The sequence below is a fragment of the Sus scrofa genome, chromosome 2, assembly GCF_054392235.1.
Source record: "Sus scrofa isolate SSC_HxYL_T2T_F1_AM1 chromosome 2, Sscrofa_HxYL_maternal_Yorkshire_Landrace_v2.0, whole genome shotgun sequence".
Classification (NCBI taxonomy): Eukaryota; Metazoa; Chordata; class Mammalia; order Artiodactyla; family Suidae; genus Sus; species Sus scrofa.
In genome coordinates, this window is record NC_139384.1 from 87,168,195 (window position 1) to 87,196,156 (window position 27,962).

The 27,962-nt window shown below is 55.0% G+C and overlaps 1 protein-coding gene across 50 annotated transcripts; it reads left to right on the forward strand.

Moving 5' to 3' along the window:
* The first annotated feature begins 3,391 nt into the window (after positions 1–3,391).
* ATP8B3 (ATPase phospholipid transporting 8B3) lies at positions 3,392–27,030 on the forward strand. Of its 50 annotated transcripts, none has more exons than XR_014836643.1 (28): positions 3,392–3,608; positions 4,875–4,933; positions 5,641–5,769; positions 6,047–6,160; positions 7,150–7,248; positions 7,581–7,642; positions 8,112–8,184; positions 8,304–8,374; positions 8,781–8,863; positions 11,164–11,322; positions 11,983–12,071; positions 13,939–14,129; positions 14,245–14,453; positions 15,424–15,452; positions 15,538–15,694; positions 16,070–16,258; positions 16,336–16,448; positions 18,058–18,222; positions 18,328–18,439; positions 19,574–19,649; positions 19,870–19,990; positions 20,271–20,646; positions 20,768–20,991; positions 23,739–23,822; positions 23,999–24,189; positions 24,360–24,498; positions 24,775–24,902; positions 26,036–27,030. XR_014836643.1 is itself a non-coding variant. In XM_021084217.2 (28 exons), the coding sequence occupies exons 4-28, from the start codon at positions 6,122–6,124 to the stop codon at positions 26,915–26,917; spliced, it is 4,110 nt and encodes a 1,369-aa protein (XP_020939876.2). In that variant the 5' UTR covers positions 3,392–3,608; positions 4,875–4,933; positions 5,641–5,769; positions 6,047–6,121; the 3' UTR covers positions 26,918–27,030. The 50 variants fall into 50 exon arrangements, 46 of the variants coding, with proteins under 46 accessions (XP_020939876.2, XP_084866402.1, XP_084866399.1 ...); XR_014836641.1 differs by having other exon boundaries at positions 5,678–5,769; XR_014836644.1 differs by having other exon boundaries at positions 3,392–3,492.
* The last annotated feature ends 932 nt before the right edge of the window (positions 27,031–27,962 follow it).

The window sequence follows — 27,962 nt, forward strand, 5'->3', positions numbered from 1 at the left end:
TTTGGGTTTCTGCTAAAGGCCAAGAGGACAGGTTCCTGGCTGAGGACACGGCAGTGCCTCACAGGCCAGGGTTGCATAGGAGGACCACTGGGGGTCCTGGGGGTGTCAACTGAAAAGTAAATAAAGCCTTGACCTAAGAAGTTGTGAGTTGTTTTATTCTAGGAACTCGCTGAGGACTGTGGCTGGAGAGATAGCCCCTCAACTCAGAGGAACTGTTCCATAGAGGCTAAGGGAGGAGCTTAGATATATAGATGTTTTTGCTGGGGAAAAAAAAACCAAAAACCATGTAGTCAAAACATGGAAAGATTACTGCTAATCACGAGAAAACAGGCATCTCCAGTTAATGGTGGTCGTGCTTTTCTCTGCCTGGGAAGATGGGCTCATCGAAATTATTACAGTTCCTGTTGTGGCTCAGCAGTAAGGAACTCGACTAGTATCCATGAGGATGTGGGTCCGATCCCTGACCTCACTCAATGGGTTAAGGATCCTGTGTTGCCGTGAGCTGTGGTATAGCCTGCAGATGCGTCTTGGATCTGGCATTGCTTTGGCTGTGGCATAGGCCGATAGCTGTAACTCCGATTCCTAGCCTGGGAATTTCCATACGCTGCAGGTGCAGCCCTAAAAAGCAAATAAGAAAGAAAGAAAAATTATTCCTTAGATGGGTACTTCAACTATCTAGGGTCAGTACCCTGTTTTTCTCCATCCCAAGTCCTTCAGGGCACTTCATTAGGGAGACATTGCAGTGGCAGAAGGCTCAATGGTGGGCAGCATTTTGCATCCACAGGAGCCTTGAGAGAATGTTCTTGGTGGAGTCAGACCTCTGCCACAGTCTTGTCCCTTTGGGGCTGTTCTTGTGACCAGTTCACCTTCCCCCACCTCTTCTGTAAATAAGTAGTGGTTTTCTAAATAAAAGACGCAAGAAGCATCCCAGAAGCCATGTTTATGTAGTGTCTGTCCTGCTCCCCATGGTGGGGGTATGCGAGATTTTAGCATGTCAAACCTGCTGGCTCTTGGAGACAGAAGAGCCTTTGCAAACCCATGTTTTCCCTTCTCTGTCATCATCCCAGGGGAAATTTGTCCCCCACCTGTTCCTCACAGATGCTCTATATGAGGTCTCTTCAAGAGGCTGTTAGAGCAGTTTGTCCAAGCCCCTCCCCCAGAGTCTTTCTCAGTAACTGCTGGGTAGGGCTGGCTGAATGAGTGAAGTGAAGAAGGGGCTTACCTGGCACCCCAGGGCTTCCCAAGAAATGGGAGTGAGAGGCTGCTGCTATGATGGGAGGTCAGCTCCTGTGTGCTGTCACCACCCACATCATTCACCCGTATCATTCACCCATTCACTCAACATCAGCTTGGATGATGCTCCCACTCCAGGCAGGTGGGAGGACTGGGCAGTAAGACAGGCATAAAGGTCTGTTGGGTCAAGGCTGGGCCAGAGGGAAGGACCCAGCCCAAGGCTGGGGGGCAGGGAAGGGTGGTGGAAGTGCCCAGTACCTACCTACCTACCTACCTTTCTCTTTCTTTCTCTTTCTCCCTTTCTCTCTTTCTCCCTTTCTTTCTCTCTCCTTTTCTTTCTTTCTTTTCTTTCTTTCTTTCTTCCTTTCTTTCTTTCTTTCTTTCTTTCTTTCTTTCTTTCTTTCTTTCTTTCCTTCCTTCCTTCCTTCTTTCTTTTTTTTTTTTTTTTCTTTTGTCTTTTGTCTTTTTTGTTGTTGTTTTGTTGTTGTTGTTGTTGCTATTTCTTGGGCCGCTCCCGAGGCATATGGAGGTTCCCAGGCTAGGGGTTGAATCGGAGCTGTAGCCACCAGCCTACGCCAGAGCCACAGCAACGCGGGATCCGAGCCGCGTCTGCAACCTACACCACAGCTCATGGCAACGCCGGATCGTTAACCCACTGAGCAAGGGCAGGGACCGAACCCGCATCCTCATGGTTCCTAGTCGGATTCGTTAACCACTGCGCCACCACGGGAACTCCCTTTTCTTTCTTTCTTTCTTTCTTTCTTTCTTTCTTTCTCTCCCTCTCTCTTTCTTTTTCTCTTCTTTTTTCTTACTTTTAGGCCGAACCTGAGGGGTATGGAAGTTCCCAGGCTAGGGGTGGAGTCGGAGCTGCAGCCACATCGGCTAAGATCTGAAAGTCTGCAACCTTCACCACAGCTCACAGCCAACATCGGATCCCTAACCCACCAATCGAGGCCACGGATCCAACCTGCGTCCTCGTGGATCCTAGTAGGGTTCGTTACCACTGAGCCATGACAGGAACTCCCTGTCCAATACCTTTCTAATTCTGTCCTTCAGAGGGTTCCTAAAAGACTATGAAAAACAGCTTAATCATCTCTCTTGTCCCCCCGAGTTTGCCCCTCCTAGGTGGACACTACCTTCCTTAGAGCCTCCCACACAACCTCCTGCCCTGGCTCAAGTCCCCCACTCTGGCCTGAACGCTGCCCTACCCTCATTGCTGGCTCCCACCCCTCTGGTACCTTCAGGAAGGCCCCCAGAGCCCAGCCCACCCTGGGTGGGCACACACCAGACCAGGACCTTATGGGCTCTTTCCTGGGCTCTAAGAGCCTCCCCCAGCCTGGCCTCCAACACTGCACCTACGCATAGGAGATGCTCCCTGAACTGGACCAGGATGAATGAATGAGAATCCAGGCAGGCAACTCAGAATCTATCCACTTGTACCAGCGATTTCCAATGAGTCCTTTCTGCGCCCCAAACCAACACCTGCCCCGCCCAGCCTCAGCAGGGTCCAATCCACCCCACCCAGCGCTTTACAAGGTTTTGCTCCTAAATGACCAGGCCCTTAATAACCCAAGCCCAGATAAAGACCCCCTCCATGCTACCCGGCTGTGAAGGATCCTCCCCATTGACCCGCCTCAGCCTCAACCTCAGCCTCAGCCCGCCCCTGCCCTGACACCCCTTGTTCTCTACAAGCACCCCCATCTTGGCCCACCCATAGGCTGCCATCACTCCAGAGACCCTCCACTGCCTCTGCCTCTGCCAGGGCCCCGCCCACCTTCTCTGCAAGGTCCGGCGCAACCGGGTCAAGGCTCCCTGGGGCCCCACCCCATCCTGCAAGTCTCCGCTTACCCCGGTATTCTGCCCCTCCCCGACCCCTGGCCTCTCTCCCTCGGGCCAGGTTCCTCGAGGTCACGCTCAGCCCCGCCTTCTGCCCCGCCTCGCCCCTCGGCCCTGCCCACGTCTGACCCCTTTGGGCTAGAAGGCCTTGCTCGGCCCTGCCTTATGCCCTGACCTCGCCCCAGGCCACGCTTTCTGCAGGTTCCGCCCCCTAGCCCCGCCCCGCCTCTATTCTGGCCCACAAGCCATGGCCCCGCCCTCATCTACCCGGCCCCGCCCCTAGGCCCCGCCCCACCCCGCGCAAGCCCGCGCCGCCCGTTTCAGGCCCGTTGGAACTGGGCTAACAGCTCCACCACGTCGGTCGCCCTGGACGCCCGTGGACCGCCCCAGGCAGCCCGGCCCCGTCCGCCCCGGCCCGCGCAGGTGAACGGCGGTCCTCCTGCAGCTGTGCGTCCCCGGACGCCTGCGCACCCTCTCTGGACTCCGCCCAGCCTGAGGGCTACAGGTCATAGCCGCGGCGGAGGAGGCGCCTCCTAGAGGTTCGCGCTGGGCGGGGTCCGGACAGGCTCCCGAGCGCCCAGTGTCCTGTGGACCCGGATCTCCCGGTCCAGGGAGGCCTCGGGGCGTAGGGGGGTGGACTGGTCATCGAACCCTACGCTGCTTCGCTACGGCAATGCTCGGATTTCCGGGGGGCTTGGTGGGCGTTCTGGCGAGCTTGAGAGTGCGAGTGAGGAGGAAGCAAGCCCGGGGGCGGCGGGGAAGGGGGGTGTTCCTGCCCCAGATAAACTTTGAGTGTATTCTGGCCATCAGCATCCCTCCAACACCTTCTGTTACCGGCCGGGTTCCCCCTGTCTCTGGGCCCCACTGACTGAGCCTCACTCACCCTGAACCTTACTTTTCCTCATCTGGTGAATGGGCGAGGGCCTTGCTTGGGCTCCCAGGAGCATGAGATCTGGCCCTGAGCCAGGCCCTCCCTCCATGGCCCCCCGGGACACCAGTGACTCAGACGCCAGCAGTCCCTGACCTAGAGGTTCCAATTTCAGCAGGCAGCCCAGACAGGGGAAGAAGCAGAGGAGTGAGGGTGATCAGAACTGGGATGGGGGACACTGCAGGCAGAGGGGGAGCCCAGAGGAGGTGCCAGAACAAGCCTGGGCGGTCCGGGAAGTATGAGCTGAGAGCAGAAGGGTGAGGAGGCTCTGGCCAGGTCAGCGGGTGGGGTGCTCGGGTGGGGTGCTCCTGGCCGAGGGAACAGTGGGGCTGGGTCATGGAGAAGAAGGAGCTGCCGAGTGCTGGGGGTGGCTTGGAGGGACTAGGGGTTACCAGGAACTAACTGATGGGAAACTCCCAGGCTCTGTGGAAGTCTGGTGTCCCCTTGTCTTCTCCATCACGCTTGGCTGCTCTGAGACCATTCTCAGACCTCTCAGAGCACATTGGCCCTCGTATACATGCTTCAGGATATGATGGAGAACCCAGGGACCCCGTTTAGTCCATCAGCAAACATTGACCGAGCACCTGGCCAGGTTGGGCATTGTGCTCTGTGTTGGGGTTGGGGCAGGAGGGGCAGCAGCCGGGGAGGGCACGGGTGCTGTTATCCCAGGAGAAGCTGTGGGGGCCTGGTCCTACGGAGCCGTGGGGGTGGGAAGCAGTGGCCAACTGACCAGCTGTAATAGGGAAGGACACACAGCCAGCGACTGGCTGGGGAGAGGACAGCAGATGGATGCAACAGTTCAAAAAGGGTGGAATGATGGGCACTGTCCAGTCAGGGCTGGGCCACTTATGTGACCTCAGGCCCCTCTCCCCGACAGCCCCACCAGCATGGGCAGTCTCGTGTACCGAGAAGAACTTGAGGAGGACAAGAACTCAGGTGCCTGTTGGGGCCCAGTGTAGAGATGGGGGTGGTGCGGGAGGGGATGGGTGGACCAAGCCAAGCGACATTAGAAAGTGTAGTGGCTTGGAGTTCCCGTCGTGGCGCAGTGGTTAACGAATCCGACTAGGAACCATGAGGTTGTGGGTTCGGTCCCTGCCCTTGCTCAGTGGGTTAACGATCTGGCGTTGCCGTGAGCTGTGGTGTAGGTCGCAGACGCGGCTCGGATCCTGCGTTGCTGTGGCTCTGGTGTAGGCCGATGGCTACAGCTCCGATTGGACCCCTAGCCTGGGAATCTCCATATGCCGCGGGAGCGGCCCAAGAAATAGCAAAAAAAAAAAAAAGAAAGAAAGAAAGTGTAGTGGCTGAAGTGGGGACGTGAGAGGCACAGCGTGGCATTTTCGTTGGACTCCCGATGATTCAAAACCCCATGACTGAAAGGTGGACTCAGGATGCAGGGGCTGTGAACCAGAACTCTCTGGGCTGGGTATAGAGCCTCAGCTGCCTTGCAGCCTGTCCTCAGGCCTCAGTGTATGCCTCTAGAGAAGGAATGGGAGTGAATGGGTCTCCCAGGGCCCAGGGTTGGCTCAGGGTCCCCTCAGATCCACTTGGGTGCCCTGAGTGGAGCGCCTGCTGTGTGCAGGGGCAGTGTGGACCTTCCCTCTGTTTACGGCCAGATCCCCTGAGGGCCCATTATCCTCCTCCAGGGTGTTGTTAGCCTGTGTTTGTTGTCTCCCGCTCCAGCGTTCACCTGGGAGGTGCAGGCCAACAACAAGGCCTACAACAGGCAGTTCAAGCAGAAGGCCTTCCTGTGCTGGTGGAGGAAGAAGTACAAGGTGGGCAGGCCCCGCGCACTGACCTCGACACCGTCCTCACTGAATCACTGGTCCGGGGCTGGAGCTTCACGTGTCTCTTCTGCCCGAAATCAGTTAATATGTAACCTTTGCAGGGCAGTGTGTCCACAGGCTCCACCTGAAACCCCTGCATGGGTCTCACTTTGGGAAGCCCTGGGGTCACAGCTCGGCTCACTGAATCTGCACCCAGTGTGGACAAGGCCGGGTGGGCAGGGGGGTCCCTGCCTGGCCAGTGCCCCCACACCGGCTCTTGTTCCAGAGGAATGCCATCCACACGGCTAAGTACAACGTCTTCTCCTTCCTGCCCTTGAACCTGTATGAGCAGTTCCACCGCATGTCCAACCTCTACTTCCTTCTCATCATCGTCCTCCAGGTAGGGCAGGTGGGGGCAGCTCCAGGTGTCAGCACCTGTGCCCACTCCTTCCAACTGTTCAAGTCACTTCCTCCAGGGGAGCCCTCCCTTCCCATCCTTCCCATGTGGCTCTGTAGACCCAGGGTGGTTCCACTGCATGTGTGTCTATGTGGTTGTTGGGACAGTGTCTGGCTTCCCACACACTGGGACACCCTCATAGCTGGGTCCCCACTGCCTGGCCCAGGGCCTGGCGCAGTTATATGTTGAATGATAAGGGTCTGTGGGTGGCTCCTCCAGGTCTGAGAAGGCCTTATGGCTCCTTTGGTCCCCAGGCTGAGTTGACCCTAGAGGACAAGGAGGAAGGATCAGGGAATTGGGACCCACCACGTCACTTCCTGGCATCAGGCCCATCATAGGTGGTGATGGGTGGGGCAGGGGTGGAGCCCTATGTGGGATGTACATTTTCCAGAACACTCCAACACCCGTCTAGAATCTTATCCTGTACTGAGTAAAGTGAGACATTCGCTTTTATCTATCAATCCAATAAATATTTATGGAGCACCTACTGTATGCAGGTTCTATTCTGAGCACTGGGGACTTAGTGACTTGAACACCTGTCTTCAGGTGCCTCAGGGACTGGTGAGGGTGACTGTCATTAAATCATGTGGTGGGAACCAGTGATGGGGATGGGGACTCCCACCTGGATTTGTCTGGGGCCTCTTGGAGCTCAGCCCTGAGGGTTACAGGCAGGAGAACCAGTGAGCACCAAGGCCCTGAGGAGGGAAGGAGCTTGGGACTGGGAAGGCTTCCTAGAGGAGAAGGCGTGGAAGGGGAAGAGGCACTGTGGGGAGAAGGTCCAGGCAGAAGGGAGCGGACCTTGGACCCAGGTGGTCAGCAGGTGGGACACGGGATGCTAGGTTGAGAGGCAGGGTGTGCTGGGTGGGAGGGCCGGGGAGGCAGTGTGGAGGCGCCTGGGAGCATGGGCCGGTGTCACCCACTCTTCATGTTAGGGCATCCCTGAGATCTCCACACTGCCCTGGTTCACTCTCTTCGCCCCGTTGGTCTGCCTCCTCACCATCCGAGCCACCCGAGACCTAGTGGATGACATTGTAAGCAGGGCCCTAGAGGGGGAGAGGAGGGGCGGGGGTACAGGTGGGACCCTGGGTATGGTGGGAGGGGGCCAAGCCATGGGAGGTGGGCACAGTGGCCTTGGTGGGCTGTGCCCATTTTGCCTTGTGGTCACAAGGGACAAGTGCCAGTGGCCCTCCAGCCACAGCACCTGGCTTTGGTGTCCACGCGGGCAGGAGGCGGAACGTGCCCTCCTGCTGCGGCGGACAGCAGGATGGCTGGACGGACGCAGCAGGGCCTGGGCTCGCTAGCAGGGCACCTGGGCAGTGTGCGGGGCAGCAGCATTGCTCTGACTTACCCTCTGTTGGCCCAGGGGCGACACAGGAGCGACAGGGCCATCAATAACAGGCCATGCCAGATCCTGGTGGGGAAGAGGTGAGGCTGCCGCAGTGGGTGTGGGTTCCATACCGGGGTGGGAGGAGGAGCGCAGGGATGCCAGCAGAGTCGGAGGTGGACACTGTTGAGAGGGGTGCCTGGAAGATCATCCAGCATCCTCCATGCTCCTGAACATCCTGGGGGGGGGACCAAGGCCAGCGTTATTAGGCACCTGCTGTCTACCAGGCCTGGGGTGGGCCTATGAAGGGGCAGCAGCTGAAGCCACATTCATTGTTCACCCTTGTGGATCTGAGAGTTGAGCCAAGGGAGGGTGGGAAGGAGGGGCTCAGGGAATCCTTCAGGGGTTGGCCCCCAGGGCTGGTAGACAGGGACCTGCAGGTGGGAAGCAAAACACCAGAGGGTGTCTGCACTGCACCCCCTCTTCCAGGCCCTCTAGGGCAGGCGGGAGGGGGGTTGGGGCTTCCCAGGCTGAGCCACCCCCTCACCCGTGCCACCCCCACCCATGCAGCTTCCTGTGGAGAAAATGGAAGAATCTGTGTGTGGGAGATTTGGTCTGCCTGCACAAGGACAGCATTGTCCCGGTGAGCTGGGGTGCTCAGGTGGGAGGGCTGCCCCCTGTGCGCCCTATGGGCAGCTTCCTCCCCACCCCACCCAAGCCCAATGCACAACTCCGTCTCCTCCCACCTCACCCCTACCCCAGGCTGACTTAGTCTTGCTGGCCAGCACGGAGCCCAGCAGCTTGTGCTATGTGGAGACAGCTGACATCGACGGGTGAGACTGGGTCGGCACTAGGGCTTTGGGGACCTGGTGGCCGCCCACCCTGCCCACTTGGATATTGTGGCCCTTTGCCCTGGGAGCACGGATGGAAGTGCCAGCAGGGGCACTAAGACAAAACCAGGGGAAGGGACTCACCTTTGCACCACCACTTCTGGAAGCCCCACTGTGTGCCACATGGCACCACCCTCAGAACAAGAAGGCCTAGGGTCTGCCTCACCCCTTTGGGAAACACCCTGTGTGACCTCAGGCAAGACCCCCTCCCTCTCTGGGCCTCCGCTTCCTGCTCAGCAGCTGGAGCACAGTGGGTGCTAAGGGAAAATGTGTGGGTGACTCTGGAAGGAGGCTGGGGACGCCTTGCCCAGGCACGGTCTGTCCTCACCTTTGGCCTTCTCATCCTCAGGGAGACCAACTTGAAGTTCAGGCAGGCCCCGACAATCACGCACCATGAACTGACCAACATAAGGAAGATGGCATCCTTCCAAGGTGAGAGCTGACAGACTCCTCCACCCCTCTGTGCCCCTGTGTCCCCCATCTCGTGCAGTGGGAGCAAAGGTTTGCCAGCTTGCTGGGCTGGGGGTTGTAACGGGATATGGTGGGGGTGTTGGGCGGCATCTTCCAGCCCCCTCTATCCGTTGTTCTTTTTCTCCTTTTTTTCCCAGACTATTGGGGTTGGGATGGCTTTTCAGAGATGGGCTTATTCTAGGCCTATATCCAATCCCTCAAATCCATGAGAAGTGGAGGCATTTTCTGTTATTACAATAGGTGCTGCAGTGTTTTATCAGGTGTTACTTTTTTTTTTTTTTTTTTTTTTTTTTTGGCTATGTTCATAGCTTGTGGAAGTTCCTGCTCCAGGGATCAAACTTGTGCCGCAGCAGTGAACCAAACCACAACAGTGACAATGGCCGATTCTTAATCGCTAAGCCACCAGGGAACTCCCTGATGTTATACTTTATTTTTAACACGTGACCACTTTAAAGCAAATGCCTTTGGTTATTTACTTGAAATGGCAGTCTGTGGGGACTGGCGAGCAATTCATCTGCATGGTGGGAGAGCCCACAGGGACAGGCAACTGTCCTACACCTACAAGTTTCTTATTTTCCCCCAGGAAAGTAAAACATTTCATGAGTTCCCTGGTGGCACAGCAAGTTAAAGATTCAGCATTGTCATTGCTGTGGTGTGGGTTCGATCCCTGGCCCAGGAACTTTTGCATGCCTTGGACAGGGCCAAAAACAAACATTTCAGGAGTTCATGATGTGGTGAAGTGGAAATGAATCTGACTAGTAACCATGAAGTTGCGGGTTCCATCTCTGGCCTTACTCAGTGGGTTAAGGATCCAGTGTTGCCACAAGCTGTCGTGTAGGTCACAGATGCGGGTTGGATCCTGCATTGCTGTGGATCTGGCATAGGCTAGCAGCTGTAACTCTGATTTGACCCCTAGCCTAGGAACCTCCATATGCCGTGGGTGCAGCCCTAAAAAGCAAAAAAGAAAGAAAGAAAGAAAGGAAGAAAGAAAGAAAGAAAGAAAGAAAGAAAGAAAGAAAGAAAGAAAGAAAGAAAGAAAGAAAGAAAGAAAGAAAGAAAGAAAGAGAGAAAAAGAAAGAAAGAAAGAAAGAAAAAGTTCACATCTAGGGATCCAGTTCCTGTTTGCCAGAGCCTAGCACAGGGATACTTTGTTATCACTATTACAATTATTATCTCCTTGTTGTATTGCAAAGGCAAGTTACTCTAACTGGTTCTGGAGCAGACCAGAATCTTTCCAACCCCAGCATCTAACCACTGGTTGCACGTCTGTTCATGAATCTGGGGAAAAGTCTTAACTCAAGTGGAGGGTGGCTGTACCTACCCTGATGGCTGTCTGGGTCCTGACCTGCTCCAGCTGCCATGGCATTTCCTGCAAAGCATGACCCTTTTCCAGAGGAGGAAACTGAGGCTCAGTGGAGTGATGAGAGGCGAGGGCTTGCTCCATGGGCTCCTCCGTCCTTTGCCTGCCCCTCCCCAGATAGCTTTCCTTTCTACATTGAGGACAGACTTGGGCTCCAGCCCTTGAGAAGGAAGGGGGTCAGGCAAGGGGCCTTCAAGGGCCCTGTAGCCACCCCCCAGCTCACTCCCTTCCTGGGTCCCAGGCCACCCACCAGATGCTGCCTTGGGCCAGCCTTTGCACCTGGGGCTGGTTTTGTCAAAAAAACAAAAAAAAAAAATACAAAAAAAAAACACTGTCTCAGGGTGCTGGTGGACAAGCCCATCCCTGCTGCCTTATGGGGAACTCAGTGCCATGCCCTGCTCTTGTCCCCTGTGGTTTAGGATTCTGGACCTGGGAGTCCTTTCCTTCCTCCCTCATTTACTGAGCACTTCCTATGTGCTAGGTGCTGGGCCTGGGTCCCCAGCTCAGGTGAGACTCCTGGACCTCACAGACACTGATGATACCACTGCAAGAATCAATGTGCCTTCCCAGGATTTTAACCAGGAAGAAGGGGCCCAGCAGGGGAGGGACCAGATCTGGATGGAGGATCAAGAAGGGCTTCCCTGAGGAGATGTGAACGTTGCCATAGGGAACAGAACACACACAGGCCCTGAGACTGGAAAGGGCCAGCTCTGGAGCATCCAGGAGGAGGCTGTGTGGTGGCAGTAGAGGTGCCAGTGGGTCAGGTTTGGGGCAGTGCAGGACCTGTGAGGGTGGCCCTGGCCGGAGAGTGACGAATATTCCATGTCCCCCACCGCACATTGGAGGGGTGTGGCCAAGCCCAGCCGTGCCCTTGGCTCCCTGACGGCCAGGTCTCCCACAGGCAAAGTGGTGTGTGAGGAGCCCAACAGCCGGATGCACCACTTCGTGGGGTGCCTGGAGTGGGAGGGCAAGAAATATCCCCTGGATAGCGGCAACATCCTCCTGCGTGGCTGCAGGATCCGGAACACAGACACCTGCTATGGGATGGTCATCTACGCCGGTACGGCCACCCTGCAGACCCGGGGTGTGCACTGCCCAGGTCGGGGGCGGGTGGGTGAGAGCCTTGATGTCACTGGCAAAAAGTCACAGGCAGGCCGGGCTGTTGCATGTCTACTGCCATAGGATGAGGGGCTCCTGGCATAGTTTCTCTAAAATGAAACGGATGTGTTGAGCCAGTGCCTTTGTTTTGACTGGAAAAATTAGGCTGTTTGTAGATGGAAAGATGGCTGGTGGGGCGAGTGGCGAGTGGATAGATAGATGGGGGGTGATAGGGGAAGGGAAGAGGGTGGATGGATGAGTAGATGGAAGAGTGGATGGATGGATGGATGGATGGATGGACAGATGAGTGGATGTATGTATGGATGGATACATGTACAGATGGATGGGTGGGTGGATGGATGGATGGAAGCATGGACAGGTGGATGGATGCATGCATGGATGGATGGATGGATGGATTGACAGACAGATGGATGAATGCATGGACAGATGCATACATGGAAAGATGGATGGATGAATGCTTGGGTGGATGGATCCATGGATGGATGGACAGATGGATGGGTGGGTGTTTGGACAAATGAATGGATGGAAGCATGGACAGATGGATGGATGGATGAATGCATGCCTGCGTGGACTGATGGCTAGGTGGATGGAAACCCTGCAGGTTTTGACACAAAGATCATGAAAAACTGTGGCAAGATCCATCTGAAGAGAACCAAGCTGGACCATCTGATGAACAGACTGGTGGTCCTGGTGAGCTTCCCCAAGCCACTTCCCTGGGTGGGGGAACATGGAGGAGGGGAGAGAAAGGGCCCCAACCACAGACAGAAGCCTGGGCTATCATTTTGTAGTCTCAGCTTCCCTCCTCTGCAAAGTATGCAGCCTGACTCCATGGTAGGTCTGTGGACCAGAGAACTTTTTCTTAAAATGATGATTTGAAAAAAAGCTTTTTTTGGAATTCCTGTCGTGCCTCAGCGGAAACGAATCCGACTAGCATCCATGAGGATGCAGGTTCGATCCCTGGCCTCACTCAGTGGGTTAAGGATCCAGTGTTGCCTCGAGCTGTTGATGTAGGTCACAGATGTGGCTCAGATCTGGCGTTGCTATCTATAGCTGTGGTATAGGCCAACAGCTACAGCTCCAATTCGATCCCTAGCCTGGGAACCTACATATGCCATGGCTGCAGCCCTAAAAAGACAAAAAAAAAAAAAGAAAAAAAAAGTTTTTATAAAATAATATTCGATCCTGACATTTGCCAAACCCACAGGAGATTATCAAATGCTCACCTCTCCTCCGTTAACATTTAGCAAGCCTTAACTTTATGCCTAATCAACTTCATCTTTATAAAAAGTTCTGGGGGCAGGGGGGCATTCCCTAGTGGCTCTGTAACTCAGATCACTGCTGTGGCTCAGGTTCAATCCCTGGCCTGGGATCTTCCTCATGCTGCAGATGTGGCCAAAAAAAAGTTATTGAAATAGTAATTTTATTTTATTTTAATTTGTTTATATTTTTAATGATTTTTATTTTTTGTATTATAGTTGGTTTACAGTGTTCTGTCAGTTTTCTACTGTACAGCAAAGTGACCCAGTCACAAATACATATACATTCTTTTTCTCACATTATCCTCTGTCATGTTCCATCATAAGTGACAAGATATCGTTCCCTTGAAACAGTAACTTTAAATGATTTTTTTTTTGGTCTTTTTGTCTTTTTATGGCTGCACCTGCAGCATATTGAGGTTCCCAGGCTAGGGGTCAAATCACAGCTGTAGCTGCTGACCTATGCCACAGCCACAGCAATGCCGGATCCCAGCCGAATCTGTGACCTGCACCACAGTTCACAGCAACACTGGATCCTCAGCCCACTGAGCAAGGCCAGGGATTGAACCTACATCCTCATGGATACTAGTTGGGTTCCTTAATCACTGAGCCAAGAGGGGAACTCCTGAAGGAGTAATTTTAAAAATGGCAGCCGCAGAATTCTCCTTGTAGCCCAGCAGGTTAAGAACCCAATGCTGTCTCTCCAAGTATTCAGGTTCCATCCCCAGCCTTGTTAGGTGGGTTAAAGATATGATATTGCCATGGCTGTGGTGTAGGCCGGCAGCTGCAGCTTCCATTCAACTCCTAGCCTGGGAACTTACATATGCTGCAGGTGCAGCCATTATTATTAAAAAAAAAAAAATGGCGAAAAGGGCTCAGTGGCGTTTTGGGGAGCACTAGGATGCAGGTTCAATTCCCAGCCCTGCACAGTGGGTTAAGAATCCAGCGTTGCTGCAGCTGTGGCTTAGGTGATCACTGAGGCTCAGATCTGATTCCTGGCTGGGGAATGCCACATGCTGCGGGTCAGCCAAAAATGAAAAGAAACAAAAAAAGCACACACACACACAAAACAGCCGCTAAGCCAAGCAAAACCCCTGCAAATACCCCTCTTCCTGGGGCTGCCAACCCCTCCCCAACCTCGGCCCCCTGCCCCAACCTGACACAGAGTTGGGGGCCGCCCCATCTCTGTGTCTGTCCCCTCACACTGAGAGCACGTGTCTCAGTTGGTGAGTTCCGGGGTGTCTTAACTGCCTGCCGCCCGCGTGCCTCTCACGCCGTGCCCCCTCTGGTCCTCTGAGCAGATATTTCTGAGCATGGTAGTGATCTCCGCGGCCCTGACATTGGGCTTCCGGTTCAAGGTGAAGGAGTTCAAGGCCACGCACCACTACGTGTCCGCCAAGCACGACCGCAGCGAGGACATGGATACTTTCTTCATCTTTTGGGGCTTCCTCATCCTGCTTAGCGTCATGGTGCCCATGGCCATGTTCATCATGTGAGCCCCGCCTCCTCGCCCCGCCCATTGCCCCAGATCAGCCCTGCCACCGCCGCCGTGGGAGGGAAGGTCCCTGCCAGCCGGGGTGTGACCACAGGGTGGTCTGCCTTGGCAGCGCCGAGTTCATCTACCTGGGGAACAGCGTCTTCATCAACTGGGACGTGCACATGTATTACGAGCCCCAGGACTTTCCTGCTAAAGCGCGAAGCACCAGCCTCAACGACCAGCTGGGCCAGGTGGAGTACATTTTCTCTGACAAGACGGGCACCCTCACCCAGAACATCATGACCTTCAAGAAGTGCTGCATCAATGGCGTTATCTACGGTGGGGACCCGCCCTGACCCCCTTGCCCCGCTGCACCCAGCAACCTCCCCCCAGATTTGTGCCCCAGAACCATTGCCAAATGGCTTCAACACATTTGGCGAGGGGTGGGGAGGTGGGGAGGGGGGTGTGGTTCAATATACTATTTCTGTAAAGGACACAGGAGTAAGTATTTTGGGCTGCTCAGGCCTCCCCCATCTCTGAGTTTGGCCCTTGTCCTGGGAAAGCATGTCCTGCTCACAGGGACTCCGAATCTTGCATTTCATGGCATCTTCACATATCACAAGATAATTTTCCTCTTTTGGTTTTCTCGCAACTCTGGAAATGTGACCAGCATTCTTGGTTTTTGCAGGCCATACAGAAGCTGGTGCTGTGGGTCATATTTTGCCAACCCCTGGTCTAGTTTAAAAGTAGTGGATGGGGTTTAGGTGAGGAGCCAACAGATGACCCCCCCCCCCACCGTCAATAGCTGGGTGTGGTGGTCGTCACCAGCACAAGACACAGGCCTGGGCCCATGCCCTCTGGTACATGCCTCTGACCCTCAGCCGGGGTCTTGGGGGGATGGGGGGCAATGGGGCCTGTGTCAAGTGGCACCAACACCAGGCCAGACTGCTGATGTTTCTAGACGTGCCATGGAGCCATATTTTTATGGTAAACCACCTAATTTTTCAAAGCAGATGGCCAAGTCCCAATTTTTAACAGATACCATGAGGAGATCAAACCAAACATGTTCCACAGGGCTGATCCCCACTCTGGGCCCTCCCGGGGACACATGGCAGCATCTTTTCTCTCTTCCATACAGAAGGCAAAACTGAGGCTGGGACTTTTGGCTGTTTGAGGTGCTGGGTCCAGAGCCCGGACCTGGCTGGTCCAGCTATGTCTGATGGCTTCAGGAAGCCTGGCCTGGGGAGGGGGGCTGCGGGACCCCCAGCAGGTCCTAGGAGCTGAGGCCTGAAGCAGGGTCTTTTCCCAGGTTCAGAGGAAGAAGAGACCCCACTCAAGGTGAGCCATGCCTGCCCTGAAGCCCTGGATGGTGGAGGATGGACAATGACCCACCCAGGGCTGGCCTGTCCCCCACCACCCCCAGGAGGACCCCTACCGCTGGAACAAGTTTGCCGATGGGAAGCTGCTATTCCATGATGCAGAACTCCTGCGCATCGTGCGAGCCAACAAGGACCAGACAGTGCGCGAGTTCTGGCGTGTGCTGGCCATCTGCCACACCGTGATGGTGCAGGAGAAGAACAGTGAGCCAGCCCTGAGGGTGCCCCGGTCTTGGGCTCCCGAGATGCTCTCCTGCCCAAGCAAGAATCAGGGCACCTCCCATCTGGTTAGAGGGTGCTCAGGTCCCTGTGAAACTCCTTGCTGGGAGGAGAAGGTCACATAGACTGGGACCCACCCGGACCCACCCACCCACCTTCCCTTATTGGGCTTAGGTGTTATACTGGCCCTGGAGACTGACATCCTGCAAATGCCTGTGGGACACTTTCTGTGTCCATGTCCGTGTCCTCTCTCCCTGTGTTAAGGAGATGGAAGTGGGCCCTTCTGCAAAGGGATGGCCGGTCCCCAATGGAGGGCAAGTTCCCAGCCCCCTGCCCTCTCCCCTATCCACTCCTGGCCAGACCAGCTGTTGTATCAGGCAGCTTCCCCAGACGAGGAGGCACTGGTCACAGCAGCCCGGAACTTCGGCTATGTGTTCCTGGCACGCACGCAGGACAGCATCACCTTGATGGAGCTGGGGGAGGAGCGGGTATACCAGGTCCTGGCCATGATGGACTTCAACAGCATCCGCAAGCGGATGTCAGTGCTCGGTGAGTGTCCGCAGCCCCAGGGTGGGGGCAGGTGGGGAGGGGAGCACCTGTGGGCAGCCGGGCCTGTTCCTCCACAGTCCGCACCCCCGAAGGCTCCATCTACCTCTACACCAAAGGTGCTGACACGGTCATCTATGAGCGCTTGCACAAGAAAGGCCCAATGGAGTGGACCACAGAGGATGCCCTGGCCGTGAGTCCCTCTCAGAAGGGAAGGGAGATGCGCAGGAGTGAGGGCACAGGGATAGGAGGGTAAGGGCACAGGGGCAAGAGGAGAAGGGCAGAGGAGGAAGGAGAGTGGCAGAGAAATGGTCTCGGGTACCCAGGGTGGCCATGTACATTTGGTCAGTTTGCGCACTGTTTTGTCCAACATATGCACACGTGCGCGCACACTCACACACACTGGGCTGAGAAGGAGGCAAATTCCAAGCTGCGCCTTCCCAGAAGGGACGTCTTTTTCTGAGTCACAGGAGCCCCTATGGCTGGGCTTTTGCCCTGGATGCTGCCCCCATCTCCCAGCCAGGCCTAGGTTCTAAGACACACTCAGGCCTTTCTAGCCCAAATCTTTCCTCTCTGCGGGTGAAACCCAAACCCCTAGTCCCAGCTTTTCAGGCTGTCTTTCTGTCTCCTGCTGTCCTCTCTAGCCTGGTCTCTCCTTCCTCCCAGGGGTCCTCCAGAACCCCAATTTCTGGCTTGCAGTCTCCTCCATGCTCTGCTGTTGCCTCAGGACCATTGCACATGCAAACCCCTCTGCCTGATGCCTTCCTCCACTCTTTGCTCAGGATCCTTTGGTTCTCAAGGTTCAGCCATAGGTTCCCCACCTTCAGGGAGCTGTTCCTATACCGATTCTAACCTGGGACTATCCTATGGTGCTGGCCCAGCCTTGACCCTCTGGGACCCCCGGGGGGGGACAGGAGGAGTGGGGCAGGTGCCTGGTTTCTGACCCAGAACTCAGGAGACCCAGAGCCCCGGAGTGGCACGAGATGGCACGGTGAGCAGACGGGTGACCCTGCATGAGAGGAACAAAGGTCTGCCTGGAGCTCCTGATGCCCAGGGAGCTGCTGTCACGTCCCAGCTCAGCCCTCAAGCAGACCTCCAGTCTGGATCTCAAACGACACCTGCACCCCACCCCCTTGTTGTGGCAAAAAGCCTGGGGCACAGTTGAGTTGGGCCATAGGAGGGAAGGAAGGCCCCCAGGGCAGCCCTGGGGTGAGAGAGCTCTGGGTCTCCTTTGGAGCCACAGACAAAGCCCCACAGGACCTTTCCCGTTTCCCCCTTTCCAGAGGCCTCAGCCCCTTGAAAAAGGAGACAGAGAGAGGGGTCCAAGGCTCGGGGAGCCCTGCCTGGGAGTGGTCTGCCAGGGCTTCACTGAAGGCCTTGAGGAATAGTTAGAATTTGCCACAGTGCAATTCCCTGGTGGCTCAGTGGGTTGAGGACCTGGCATGGTCACTGCTGTGGCTTGGGTTCAGTCCCTGGCCCAGGAACTTCCATATGTTGTGGGCATACAAAAAAAAAAAAAAAAAAAAAGAATTTTTTCCATTGAAAATCATAGGGGGTTGGTTCGGGGCGGGAATGTTCCTGGCAGGGGGAACAGCAGGTGCAAGGCCTGGAGGCAAAACCAAGCCAGGCATCTGGGGGCCTAAGCCCAAGCCAGTGTGGAGCAATGGCCCGTGAGCCCAGCCCCCTCTGGGGAGGACAGACTATGGATGGGGGCATATTGGATGAGCCTAGGAAGAGGGAGAAGGGCCAAGGGGCGCCTTGGGAGGCAGGTGGTGACAAAGGGGTACCTGCCTGGTCCCCAGTCCTTTGCAGAGCAGACCCTGCGGACACTGTGCCTGGCCTACAAGGAGGTGGACGAGGACACATACGAAGAGTGGCGCCAGCGGCACCAGGAGGCCAGCATCCTGCTTCAGAATCGGGCCCACGCCCTGCACCAGGTGTATGAGGAGATGGAACAGAACCTCCAGGTGGGTGGAGCTGGGGGGGGGGTGCCCGCACCTGCCACTCCATACCCTCAGCCCTGCCAGCGAGCCATGTCCCTGCTCAGTCTGTCACCATCCGTCACCCTCCAGCTGCTGGGAGCCACAGCCATTGAGGACAGGCTCCAGGACGGTGTCCCTGAAACCATCAAATGTCTCAAGCAGGGGAACATCAAAGTGTGGGTGCTCACTGGGGACAAGCAAGGTGGGTCCCAGGGTGGCCGCTCCAGCATGGAGAGAAGGGAGGTGGGTGGGACCCGTACACCTGGTCTGCGTTCAGCCCTGCCATCCACCTCGTCCTTGGGAAGGGAGGATTGGGAGCAATGGAAAAGGCCGGGGTCCCTGGGCACCAGCCTTGGGTGTCCAGTGCTATGCTGAGCACCTCCTGAGTGTTTGGCTCCCTGGCAGCACCATGAGGTGGGGCCCTCATCACCTTTGCATGATAGATGGACCAGCAGGGCTCTGAGAGCATGGGCAACTGCTTCAGGGGCCCACCTACCTAGTGGCCAAGTTGGCCTGGAACTTCAGGTCTCAGGCCCTGGAGCCCTGACTCTCTCACCCCCTGAGGCCTCTCTGGGACACCCCCCTGGGCATGGGCGCCAGCTGGGCTGCTTTAGTACTTCTGTAGGTGGGAGGCACATACACACAAAATATTTTGTCTTTTTTTTTTTTTTTTTTTTTTTTTTTGTCTTTTCTAGGGCCACACCCATGGCACATGGAAGTTCCCAGGCTAGGGGTCTAATCGGAGCTGTAGTTGCCAAGCCTACGCCAGAGCCACAGCAATGCGGGATCTGAGCTGCATCTGCAACCTACACCACAGCTCACGGCAATGCCAGATCCTTAACCTACTGAGCAAGGCCAGGGATCGAACCCACAACCTCATAGTTCTTAGCCAGATTCGTTAACCACTGAGCCACGACAGGAATTCCCAAAATATTTCAAATGATGTTTGACAGCTGTGCTGGCATAAAGAGAAATATCCAGGATGGATTTTTATGTTCTTTTTTTTTTTTTTTTTTTTTTTTTTGTTAAGAAATTAAGTCATTCTTGTAGGCTTCTAAAACTTCCCTGGGGCCCTAGGTATGATGTGCCTTATGATCCCTTGGCCCTGGCCCCAGTCTCACCTCCTGTCTGCAGCCCAGCCAGGCCAGTGGAACCCATTTATGCTCAGAGCTGCAACCACAGTCTCAGGGCTGGCTCTCATTGGCTGACCTGAGCACATGCCTACTCTGAACTAATCATAGTGGCAGGGGCAGAAGGGGTGGGCTGCTGTGATGGGCAGGGTGGGTGAGGCCCTCAGGCAACAGGCTGTTGGGGGCTAAGCCTGACTGGTTTGCAGAGACAGCTGTGAACATCGGCTTTGCCTGCCAGTTGCTCTCAGAGAACATGGTCATTTTGGAAGAGAAGGAGATACTGTAAGATATGGGGGTCTGGCGGATGAACCCGTGTTGGGGGATTGAGGGTGGTGGCAGGGCATCCTCAGCCCAGGTGTGGCCCTAGGGTCTGCAGAGAGTGCCCTCAGCCTCTGCCTGGCCAGGCTCCCAAGCAGCACTGGGGAGACCCAGGCAGCACGGGGTTTGGGTGCCAGGGGGCCTGTATGGCTGGCAGGGCTGAGCCCCCGCTGGGCCCCCGCAGGCGGATCCTGGAGTCCTACTGGGAGAACAACAACAACCTGCAGGGTGGCAAGAAGGGTCGCCGGAAGAACCAGCTCCCAACGCAGGTCAAGATCGCCTTGGTCATTAATGGGGAGTTCCTGGTCAGTGTCAGCTCAGGGCGGATGGCAGGGCCCTGGGACATGGGAATGGGTGGGAGGAGCCGTGGGCCAGGGCTGGGGGGGCCCCCCACCAAAAGGCTCCCAGATGCCGTGTTGGACAAGCAGAGGCAAAGGGCCTTAAGTGCCTCACCGCGAGATGGTTCTCAGTGGTGTTGGAGCAAGTGGGGATGTGGTCAGGCCCAGCCTGGGAGGAGGGCCCGTCAGGGGTGTCCTGGAGGGAAGGGGTGCAGCAGGTGATGTCCCTCCAACCCCCACGGACCAGGACCAGTTGCTGCTGTCCCTGCGCAAGGAGCCCCGGGCCCTAGTCCAGAAGGCAACCTTGGACACAGAAGAGTGGCAGGAGCCTGGCGAGGAGAAGCTTCTGCAGGCCAGGCGCCTGTCCCTGATGTGGCGGACTCTTGGGATCCAGCTGAGGAACTCGGGGTTGGCATCACAAGACAAGGACTCCACCACCAGCGAGAGTGCCGAGGAGCGGCGAGAGCGGGCCTTTGTGGAACTGGCCTCCCAGTGCCAAGCGGTCATCTGCTGCCGCGTGACGCCCAAGCAGAAGGCCTTGATTGTGGCGCTTGTCAAGAAATACCAGAACGTGGTGACCCTGGCCATTGGGGATGGTGCCAACGACATCAACATGATCAAGAGTGGGTGATGGGGAGCAGGGCCGGGGCCGGGGGTGGGGGAGGCCTGTGGGCCACCAGCAGGTGGGTGATGGGCAGTGCACTGGGGGGGCCTAGCTCTGACCGGCTGCATATACCCCCGCAGCTGCGGACATTGGCGTGGGGCTGGCGGGTCAGGAGGGCATGCAGGCGGTGCAGAACAGCGACTACGTGCTGGCCCAGTTCCACTTCCTGCAGCGGCTGCTCCTGGTGCACGGACGTTGGTCCTACATGCGGGTCTGCAAGTTCCTGCGCTACTTCATCTACAAGACACTGGCCAGCATGATGGTCCAGATCTGGTTCTCCTTCTACAGTGGCTTCACTGCCCAGGTGTGCTGGAAGGGGGTTCCCTCTGGGGCTGTTCTGGGGGCAGCAGGCAGGCTTCCACTCTGGTCCCACACGGGGCACAGCTTGCCTGAAGTCACAGAGCAACAAAGTCTTTTATTTGGCTGCATTCATAGAGGTATAGATTCCAGGTAAAGGGAGGCAATGTTTCATGGCCAGCTCTGTGCTGAGCATTTTCAGGGAAATTTGGCAAATTTGAACTTTGAGGCAATGGCCAGACAGGTGCTCCAAATGGACATCCTTTAAGCAGGGAGAATGAGAGCTTGAACCCCAGAGAATAAGAATGTGGGCCCCTGGCTTCAACACTCTGGACAATATCATGGTGATTACTACATGTGCTCTGCAGAATATTAGGGGACTCCTTGGGCAGTGGCGTCTGTATATAAGGCAATTGTCTGAGAATAGACTGCCACAAGAGGGAGGGAATTCCTTGTCACTAATACCCAGGTATTGGAGAGGAAGCTTTATGGCAGCACCCTTCCCAAACATGTATTTGTTTTACTTTTTTTTTTGCTGCACCCACAGCATGCAGAAGTTCCTGGGTCAATATCAAACTCTTGGAGTTCCTGTCATGGCTCAGTGGTTAAAAAATCCGACTAGGAACCATGAGGTTGAGGGTTCCATCCCTGGCCTTGTTCAGTGGGTTAAGGATCCGGTGTTGCCATGAACTGTGGTGTAGGTTGCAGACGCGGCTCAGATCCCGCGTTGCTGTGGCTCTGGTGTAGGCCAGCGGCAACGGCTCCGATTAGACCCCTAGCCTGGGAACCTCCATATGCTGCAGAAGCGGCCCTAGAAATGGCAAAAAGACAAAAAAAAAAAAAAAAAAAAAAGATCAAACCCTTGCCACAGCAGCTACCCAAGCTGCTACAGTGACAATGCCGGATCCTTAACCACTGAGTCACATGGGAACTGCTCTGTTTTACTTTTTATTTCTAGATATTTTATGCTTTAAAATGCTACTATAGGCATTCCCACTGTGGCACCATGGGATTGGTGGCCTCTTGGGAGCACTGAGATGCAGGTTTGATCTCCAGCTGGAGGTTAAGGATCCGGCAGTACCACAGCTGCGGCTTAGGTTACAACTGTGGCTTGGGTCTAACCCCTGAACCAGGAACTCCATATGCCATGGGGTGGCCAAAAAAGAAAAAAAAAAAAAAAAAAAAAAGAGGCTACTATAAATGCAATTGTTTTCTTAATTCCCTTTTGAGCTTGTTTATTGCTGGTAGAAACACAATTTTGTGTGTGTGTTTATCTGTGCCCTTCAGCCTTGCTGGATTTGTTTATTGGCACTAGTAGCTTTCCTGTGAATCCTTTGGGATTTTCTGCATATGGGATTCTGCAAATGGAGATAGTTTTACCTCTTCCTGTCCAACTTGGATGCTTTTTCTTTCTTTTTCTTGCCTAATTGCTCTGGCTAGGACTTCCATTGTGCTGCATAGCCACGGTGAAAGCAGGCATCCTTGTCTTGTTCCTGATCTTAGAGGGGATGGTGTCCAGTCTTTCTACATTTGTTAGTTAGTATTCTTCTATAGGAAGAACTGCTCCTTCTCCCCAACTTATTCATTCACTTATCGATTCTGATTGCTATGGGCTCATGGATATTTATTTTATTCTATGTTTTATTGCTCAGATTGTCCCTGATTTGCCCCTTTGACATGTGCCTGCTCTTCTCTGAGCACATCCTCAATTCCTGGTGCTACTTAAGCTTCCAGGCCCATTTTGTCCTTTCCCTGCCCCAAGCCTGGAATGAGCCATTCCCATAAGGAGCCCCATTTATCTTCACTAGAGAATGGTAATTAGACACCAAGCTCAAAGTGTGGGGGTGCTTATTGCTACTGGGATGCCATTACCCTCTTAGCAGACAGAGCTAGGAAATGCACACACATTAACCCATGTTTAGACACACATCTATATCTATACACAGCCACCTACCTATCTTTGTGTGTCTGAGTTCACACTGATAACTCTGATTCCAGACCCACAGAACAAGTCTCAGCTTAGCCTTTTCCATGTCCTCATTTGTGACTCTTATCTCCAACAGTGAGAAACTTGATTCTGGTAGAAACTTTGACTCTTATTTGCTCAATCCCAGAATGCACAGAAAGTGGTTTTTGGAACTGAAACTGATATTCTTTTAAGTGGTCTGGATTCACGCATTGGGAAGGGAGTTGTACTGTTTGTCTGGGAGATCCTGTCCAACTCTTCTTCATCAGTAATTTCCTAAATTGAAAATTCTCTAAAAACACACTCTGTAGTCATTTGCCCTCCTGTAACTATTTATTGAGATCACCCACTTAAAACAGACTCAAAGATGCTGCTGTAAAAGAATTAGAAGGAATTCCTGGTGTCTCAGTGTGTTAAGGATCTGGTATTGTCACTGCTGTGGCTCAGGTTGCAGCTGTGGCACAGGCTCCATCCCTGCCCCGGGAAATCTGCATGGTGTGGGTGCACCAATGCCCCCCCCACACACACACACACAAAAAGAGAATTAGACCATGCCTTTTCTCTTTGCATTTTATCTTCCAGTCCTGATCACTTAATTCAGCCCTGATCTTTATCCCAGCCTTGGCTGCAACTTGACTTTCTAACTCACCTGGAATCCACTCCAGGTGCCGACCTAGCTTGGGTGGGACTCCTTGGGTACAGATTTGATTTTGTTTCTGGCCAGTTAGCTCTGAAGGTTCACTGCGTTCTCCCTCTCCTCTCCCCATCTCCACACCCCCTACCCCCAGCCTCTGTATGAAGGCTGGTTCCTGGCCCTCTTCAACCTGCTGTACACCACCCTCCCGGTTCTCTACATTGGGCTCTTCGAGCAGGTGAGCAGCTCCTCCCTCCCTGTAGATGCTCCTGTCTCTGCCCCACCTTCTTCTGGGGGATTAGGGTAGGGTAGAGGATGTCCCCACTGGTCCCAAGAGCCAGCCTCTCCACCCCACAACCTGCCAGGATGTGAGTGCTGAGCAGAGCCTGGAGCTGCCTGAGCTGTACATTGTAGGCCAGAAGGATGAGCTCTTCAACTACTGGGTCTTCCTCCAAGCCATTGGCCATGGCATGGCCACCTCCCTAGTCAACTTCTTCATGACTCTGTGGATCAGCCATGACTCAGCCGGGCCTGTCAGCTTCAGTGACTACCAGTCTTTCGCGGTGGTGGTGGCCTTGTCAGGCCTGCTGTCCATTACCATGGAGGTAGGCGTGGCTGCCCTTCTGCCCACCCCCAGGGGCCTCAGAGGAACACTGAGGTCTCCCTGCTCAGTGACTCGTCCCTTCACAGATTCCCAGTGCCGGGCTCCTACCCTCCCCATGGAGCTCCATCCCGGGCTTCAGCCCACCTTCCTTAATTCCCTCTCCCTTTTCAGGTCATCCTCATCATCAAGTACTGGACGGTCCTGTCCATACTGGCCATTTTCTTCAGCCTCTGCTTCTATGTGGTCATGACCTGCCTCACCCAGAGCATCTGGCTCTTCAAAATCTCCCCCAAGACCTTCCCATTTCTGTGTGAGCCCCTGGTAGGGTTGGGCCACTAGGGTGGGGGGACCCGGTTGGAACACCCTCTCTGCCCCTCTCTGAACCTCGCTCTCCTTGGCCATGCAGGTGGGGGGAGTTGTGTGTGTGCAGGGAGTGTCAACCTCTTTTGAGAATTTGCACAAGAGTGAAGGGAGGGGAAGCGGAGAGGGTGGGGAGGAGGGGAAGCAGATGGGGTGGGGGTGGGGCACCAGGCAGGCTCTGGGAAGGCTCTACCCCAGGCCAGCTGTGACCCTTCCTTGTCTCTAGACGCTGACCTCAATGTGCTGTCCCAACCCCCCATCCTGCTGGTGATCCTGCTGAATGTGTCATTGAACACCCTGCCTGTGCTGGCCTTCCGTGTCATTTACCAAGCCCTCAAGAGGCCACCACTCAAGGTGCAGGGCGGGGGGTGGGGAGGGGGAACCCTGGCAGCCAGAGCCTCTGCTGGGAGCAGGGACTCCAAGGAGACACAGGGTTGGGGGTTCAGGGGATAGAGACCCAAACACACACCCAGTACCCCCAGGGGGGCTCAATGACAGGCCTCAGGGTCCCTAAGGGGAAGCTGCACTTTCTGGGGGTGGAAGCAGTGGGAGCACGAAAAAGGCCATTGCTGACGTGACCTGGTCTCTCGGCATGAAGTAACTAGGGCTTGAGGGTTGAGGTGACAGAAATGACTTGGAAATGGTGTAGGCAAAAGGGGAAACTTCGAAGTAGCCCGAATGTTCATCAGTTGATGACGGGTAAACAATATGATATATACATACAGTGGAATATTAGTCTTTAGAAGAAAGGAGGAGTTCCTGTCATGGCACATCAGAAACGAATCTGACTAGGGATCATGAGGTTTCTGGTTCGATCCCTGGCCTCACTCAGTGGGTTAAGGATCCGGAGTTACCATGAGCTGTGGTGTAGGTTGAAGATGTAGCTTGGATCTGGTGTTGCTGTGGCTGTGGCCAGCGGCTACAGTTCCACTTAGACCCCTAGCCTGAGAACTTCCATACACCACAGGTGCGGCCCTAAAATGACAAAAAGACCAAAAAAAAACTATTAAAAAATGGTTAAAATGGTACATTTTATGTTATGCATATTTTACCACAATGAAAAAAGTTGGGGGCGGAGACTTACTGGCTCATGCAACCAAAACCTAGATGGATGGATTGCAGCTGGAATGGGCTCCAGAGTTGACTGGAATGGTGGACTAAGACAGGGCCACAAACCTGCCACCTTCAGCCACATAGGCTTGATACCTGGCTGCCCCAGGCTAACCTCTTCTGGCTTTGCCGGCAGAGGGTGCCCAACGTGCCTAGGGGGTCTGACCCAGAGTTAAGTTCCAGGGAAGGACTCTGGTTGGCTGGTCCAAAGTCAGGTCCGAGGGAGGACTCTATTTGGGGCAATTGAGTAAGAAAGACCCTGGCCAATCGATGGTGGCCAAGGACTCTGAATGGTCCCCCTTGGAGAAGAGGTGATCAGGAAACAATTGACACGGCTTGGGAGCCAGATGGCTTCTGATCCCCTCTTTGCTCTGTAGGAGAAGGAAGAGGAGGAGGGGAAGACGCCAAGTGAAGAGGTCTTTGTGGTGGAGCCCATGCCCTACTTACACCGGGAGTCAAGGACCCGGCGTTCCAGCTATGCCTTCTCCCACCGGGAGGGCTATGCGGACCTCATCACACAGGGCACAATTCTGCGGAGGTCACCAGGGGTCAACAGTGACATGCTCTCTGATCACACAACCCCACCTGATGAGCTGTCCTCCAACATTAAGGAATCCCTCTGGTCCTCCAGGAAGATGTCGTTCCTGGGAAGGAAGCGGCACCAGTACCGGGGGAAGGTGTCCTCCGAGGAGATGCAGCCTGCCTCCCAGGCGAGCTCATTCTTGACTGTGGATGGGCAGTCGGCTCCTTATCAGGAAAACCAGAACCCTCCCACCAAAAGCTCAGCCCTCTCCTTGAACCAACAGTCTGGGTCTTTGCAGGAGAAGTTGCCTGAGGGTCTGCCACCAACCAAGGAGAGGTCACTGTCATCTAAGGAGAGCCAGGTGACATTTTATGAAAGCCAGTCACTGCCTTCGAGCCAGCTGTCTTTGAAGATCCAGGCAGCACCACTGCAGGAGATTCCATCCCTCTGGAAGATCCCAAAACTGTCCTGGAAGAACTGGCCATACATCTGGCAGAAGGAGCTCGGGCCCTCCAAGGAGGGGACCGTGCCAGGTTCCAACTCAACCATTGCTGCTCCAGTGGAAACTCTACCACCAAGTGCAAGAGAATCATCCACGAGCCAGCAGCCGATGGAGGTAGAGCCCTCACCTGCAGAGAGGCAGCCATCACCCGTGGAGTGGCTGCCAGGGTCCAGTGGGGGCCAAGTTCCTCCTGATGTGTCAGGGCAGCCACCCTCACCCGAGCAGAAGCAGTGACTGCCTGGGCTTAGTGTCACTCAGCAAGGAAGAGGTCTTCCCCAAGAACGAGGGCTCTACATGCTCTTCTCTGTCTAATAAACCTGGGCTTCTTGAGGCTCCCTCTTCCTAAATTTCTTTTTTTTTTTAAATTTTTTGCTATTTCTTGGGCCGCTCCTGCAGCATATGGAGGTTCCAGGCTAGGGGTTGAATCGGAGCTGTAGCCACCAGCCTACGCCAGAGCCACAGCAACCCTGGATCCGAGCTGCGTCTGCAACCTACACCACAGCTCACGGCAACGCCGGATCATTAACCCACTGAGCAAGGGCAGGGACCGAACCTACAACCTCATGGTTCCTAGTCAGATTCGATAACCACTGCGCCACAACGGGAACTCCCTAAATTTCTTTTTTGTGATGCCCCAGGGAATAGTCTCCTGGTTTCAAAAATCAAAACACTGACCTCTAGTGGCCCAATGGGGGATCTTCAGGGAAAGCCGGGGTGGGGGCCAAGGTTTGGGGTTTTTTCTTCACCCAGGGGTAGATAACGTGTTTGTTAATTTTATGGCCTCATCTGTGGCAAGTGGAAATTCCCAGGCTAAGGACTGAATCTGAACCATAGCTGCGACCTATGCCGCAACTGAAGCACCACTGGATCCTTTAAGCCACTGTGCCCGGCGAGAGGTGGAACCTGCACCTCTGCAGAGATCTGAGCTGCTACTCAGATGAGATTCTTAATCCGTTGTGCCACGGTGGGAACTCCAGGGGGGTAGTGTGGATAAAACGTTATTGCTCTCCAAAAGGAGAAAGGTGCTGATCAGACTCTGCATTCCAGCCCTGGCTTCCCAACTGCTGCCTGCTGGCCAGTCCCAGGGCCATTTATGAGCCCCAGTCCTGGCACCGCCCAGCCTCTCCCTCCACCCGACTGTCCTGGTTTCTTCCCCCCAGATAAACCACCTTGCACTTTAGGCTGCAGAAAGCAAAGGGCTGTAATGCCTCAGAAGCAGAGCCCTCAAAATCTGGGGCTAGGTTGGCTCAAAGACCTTATGGAGGGGGGCGCCCTATGG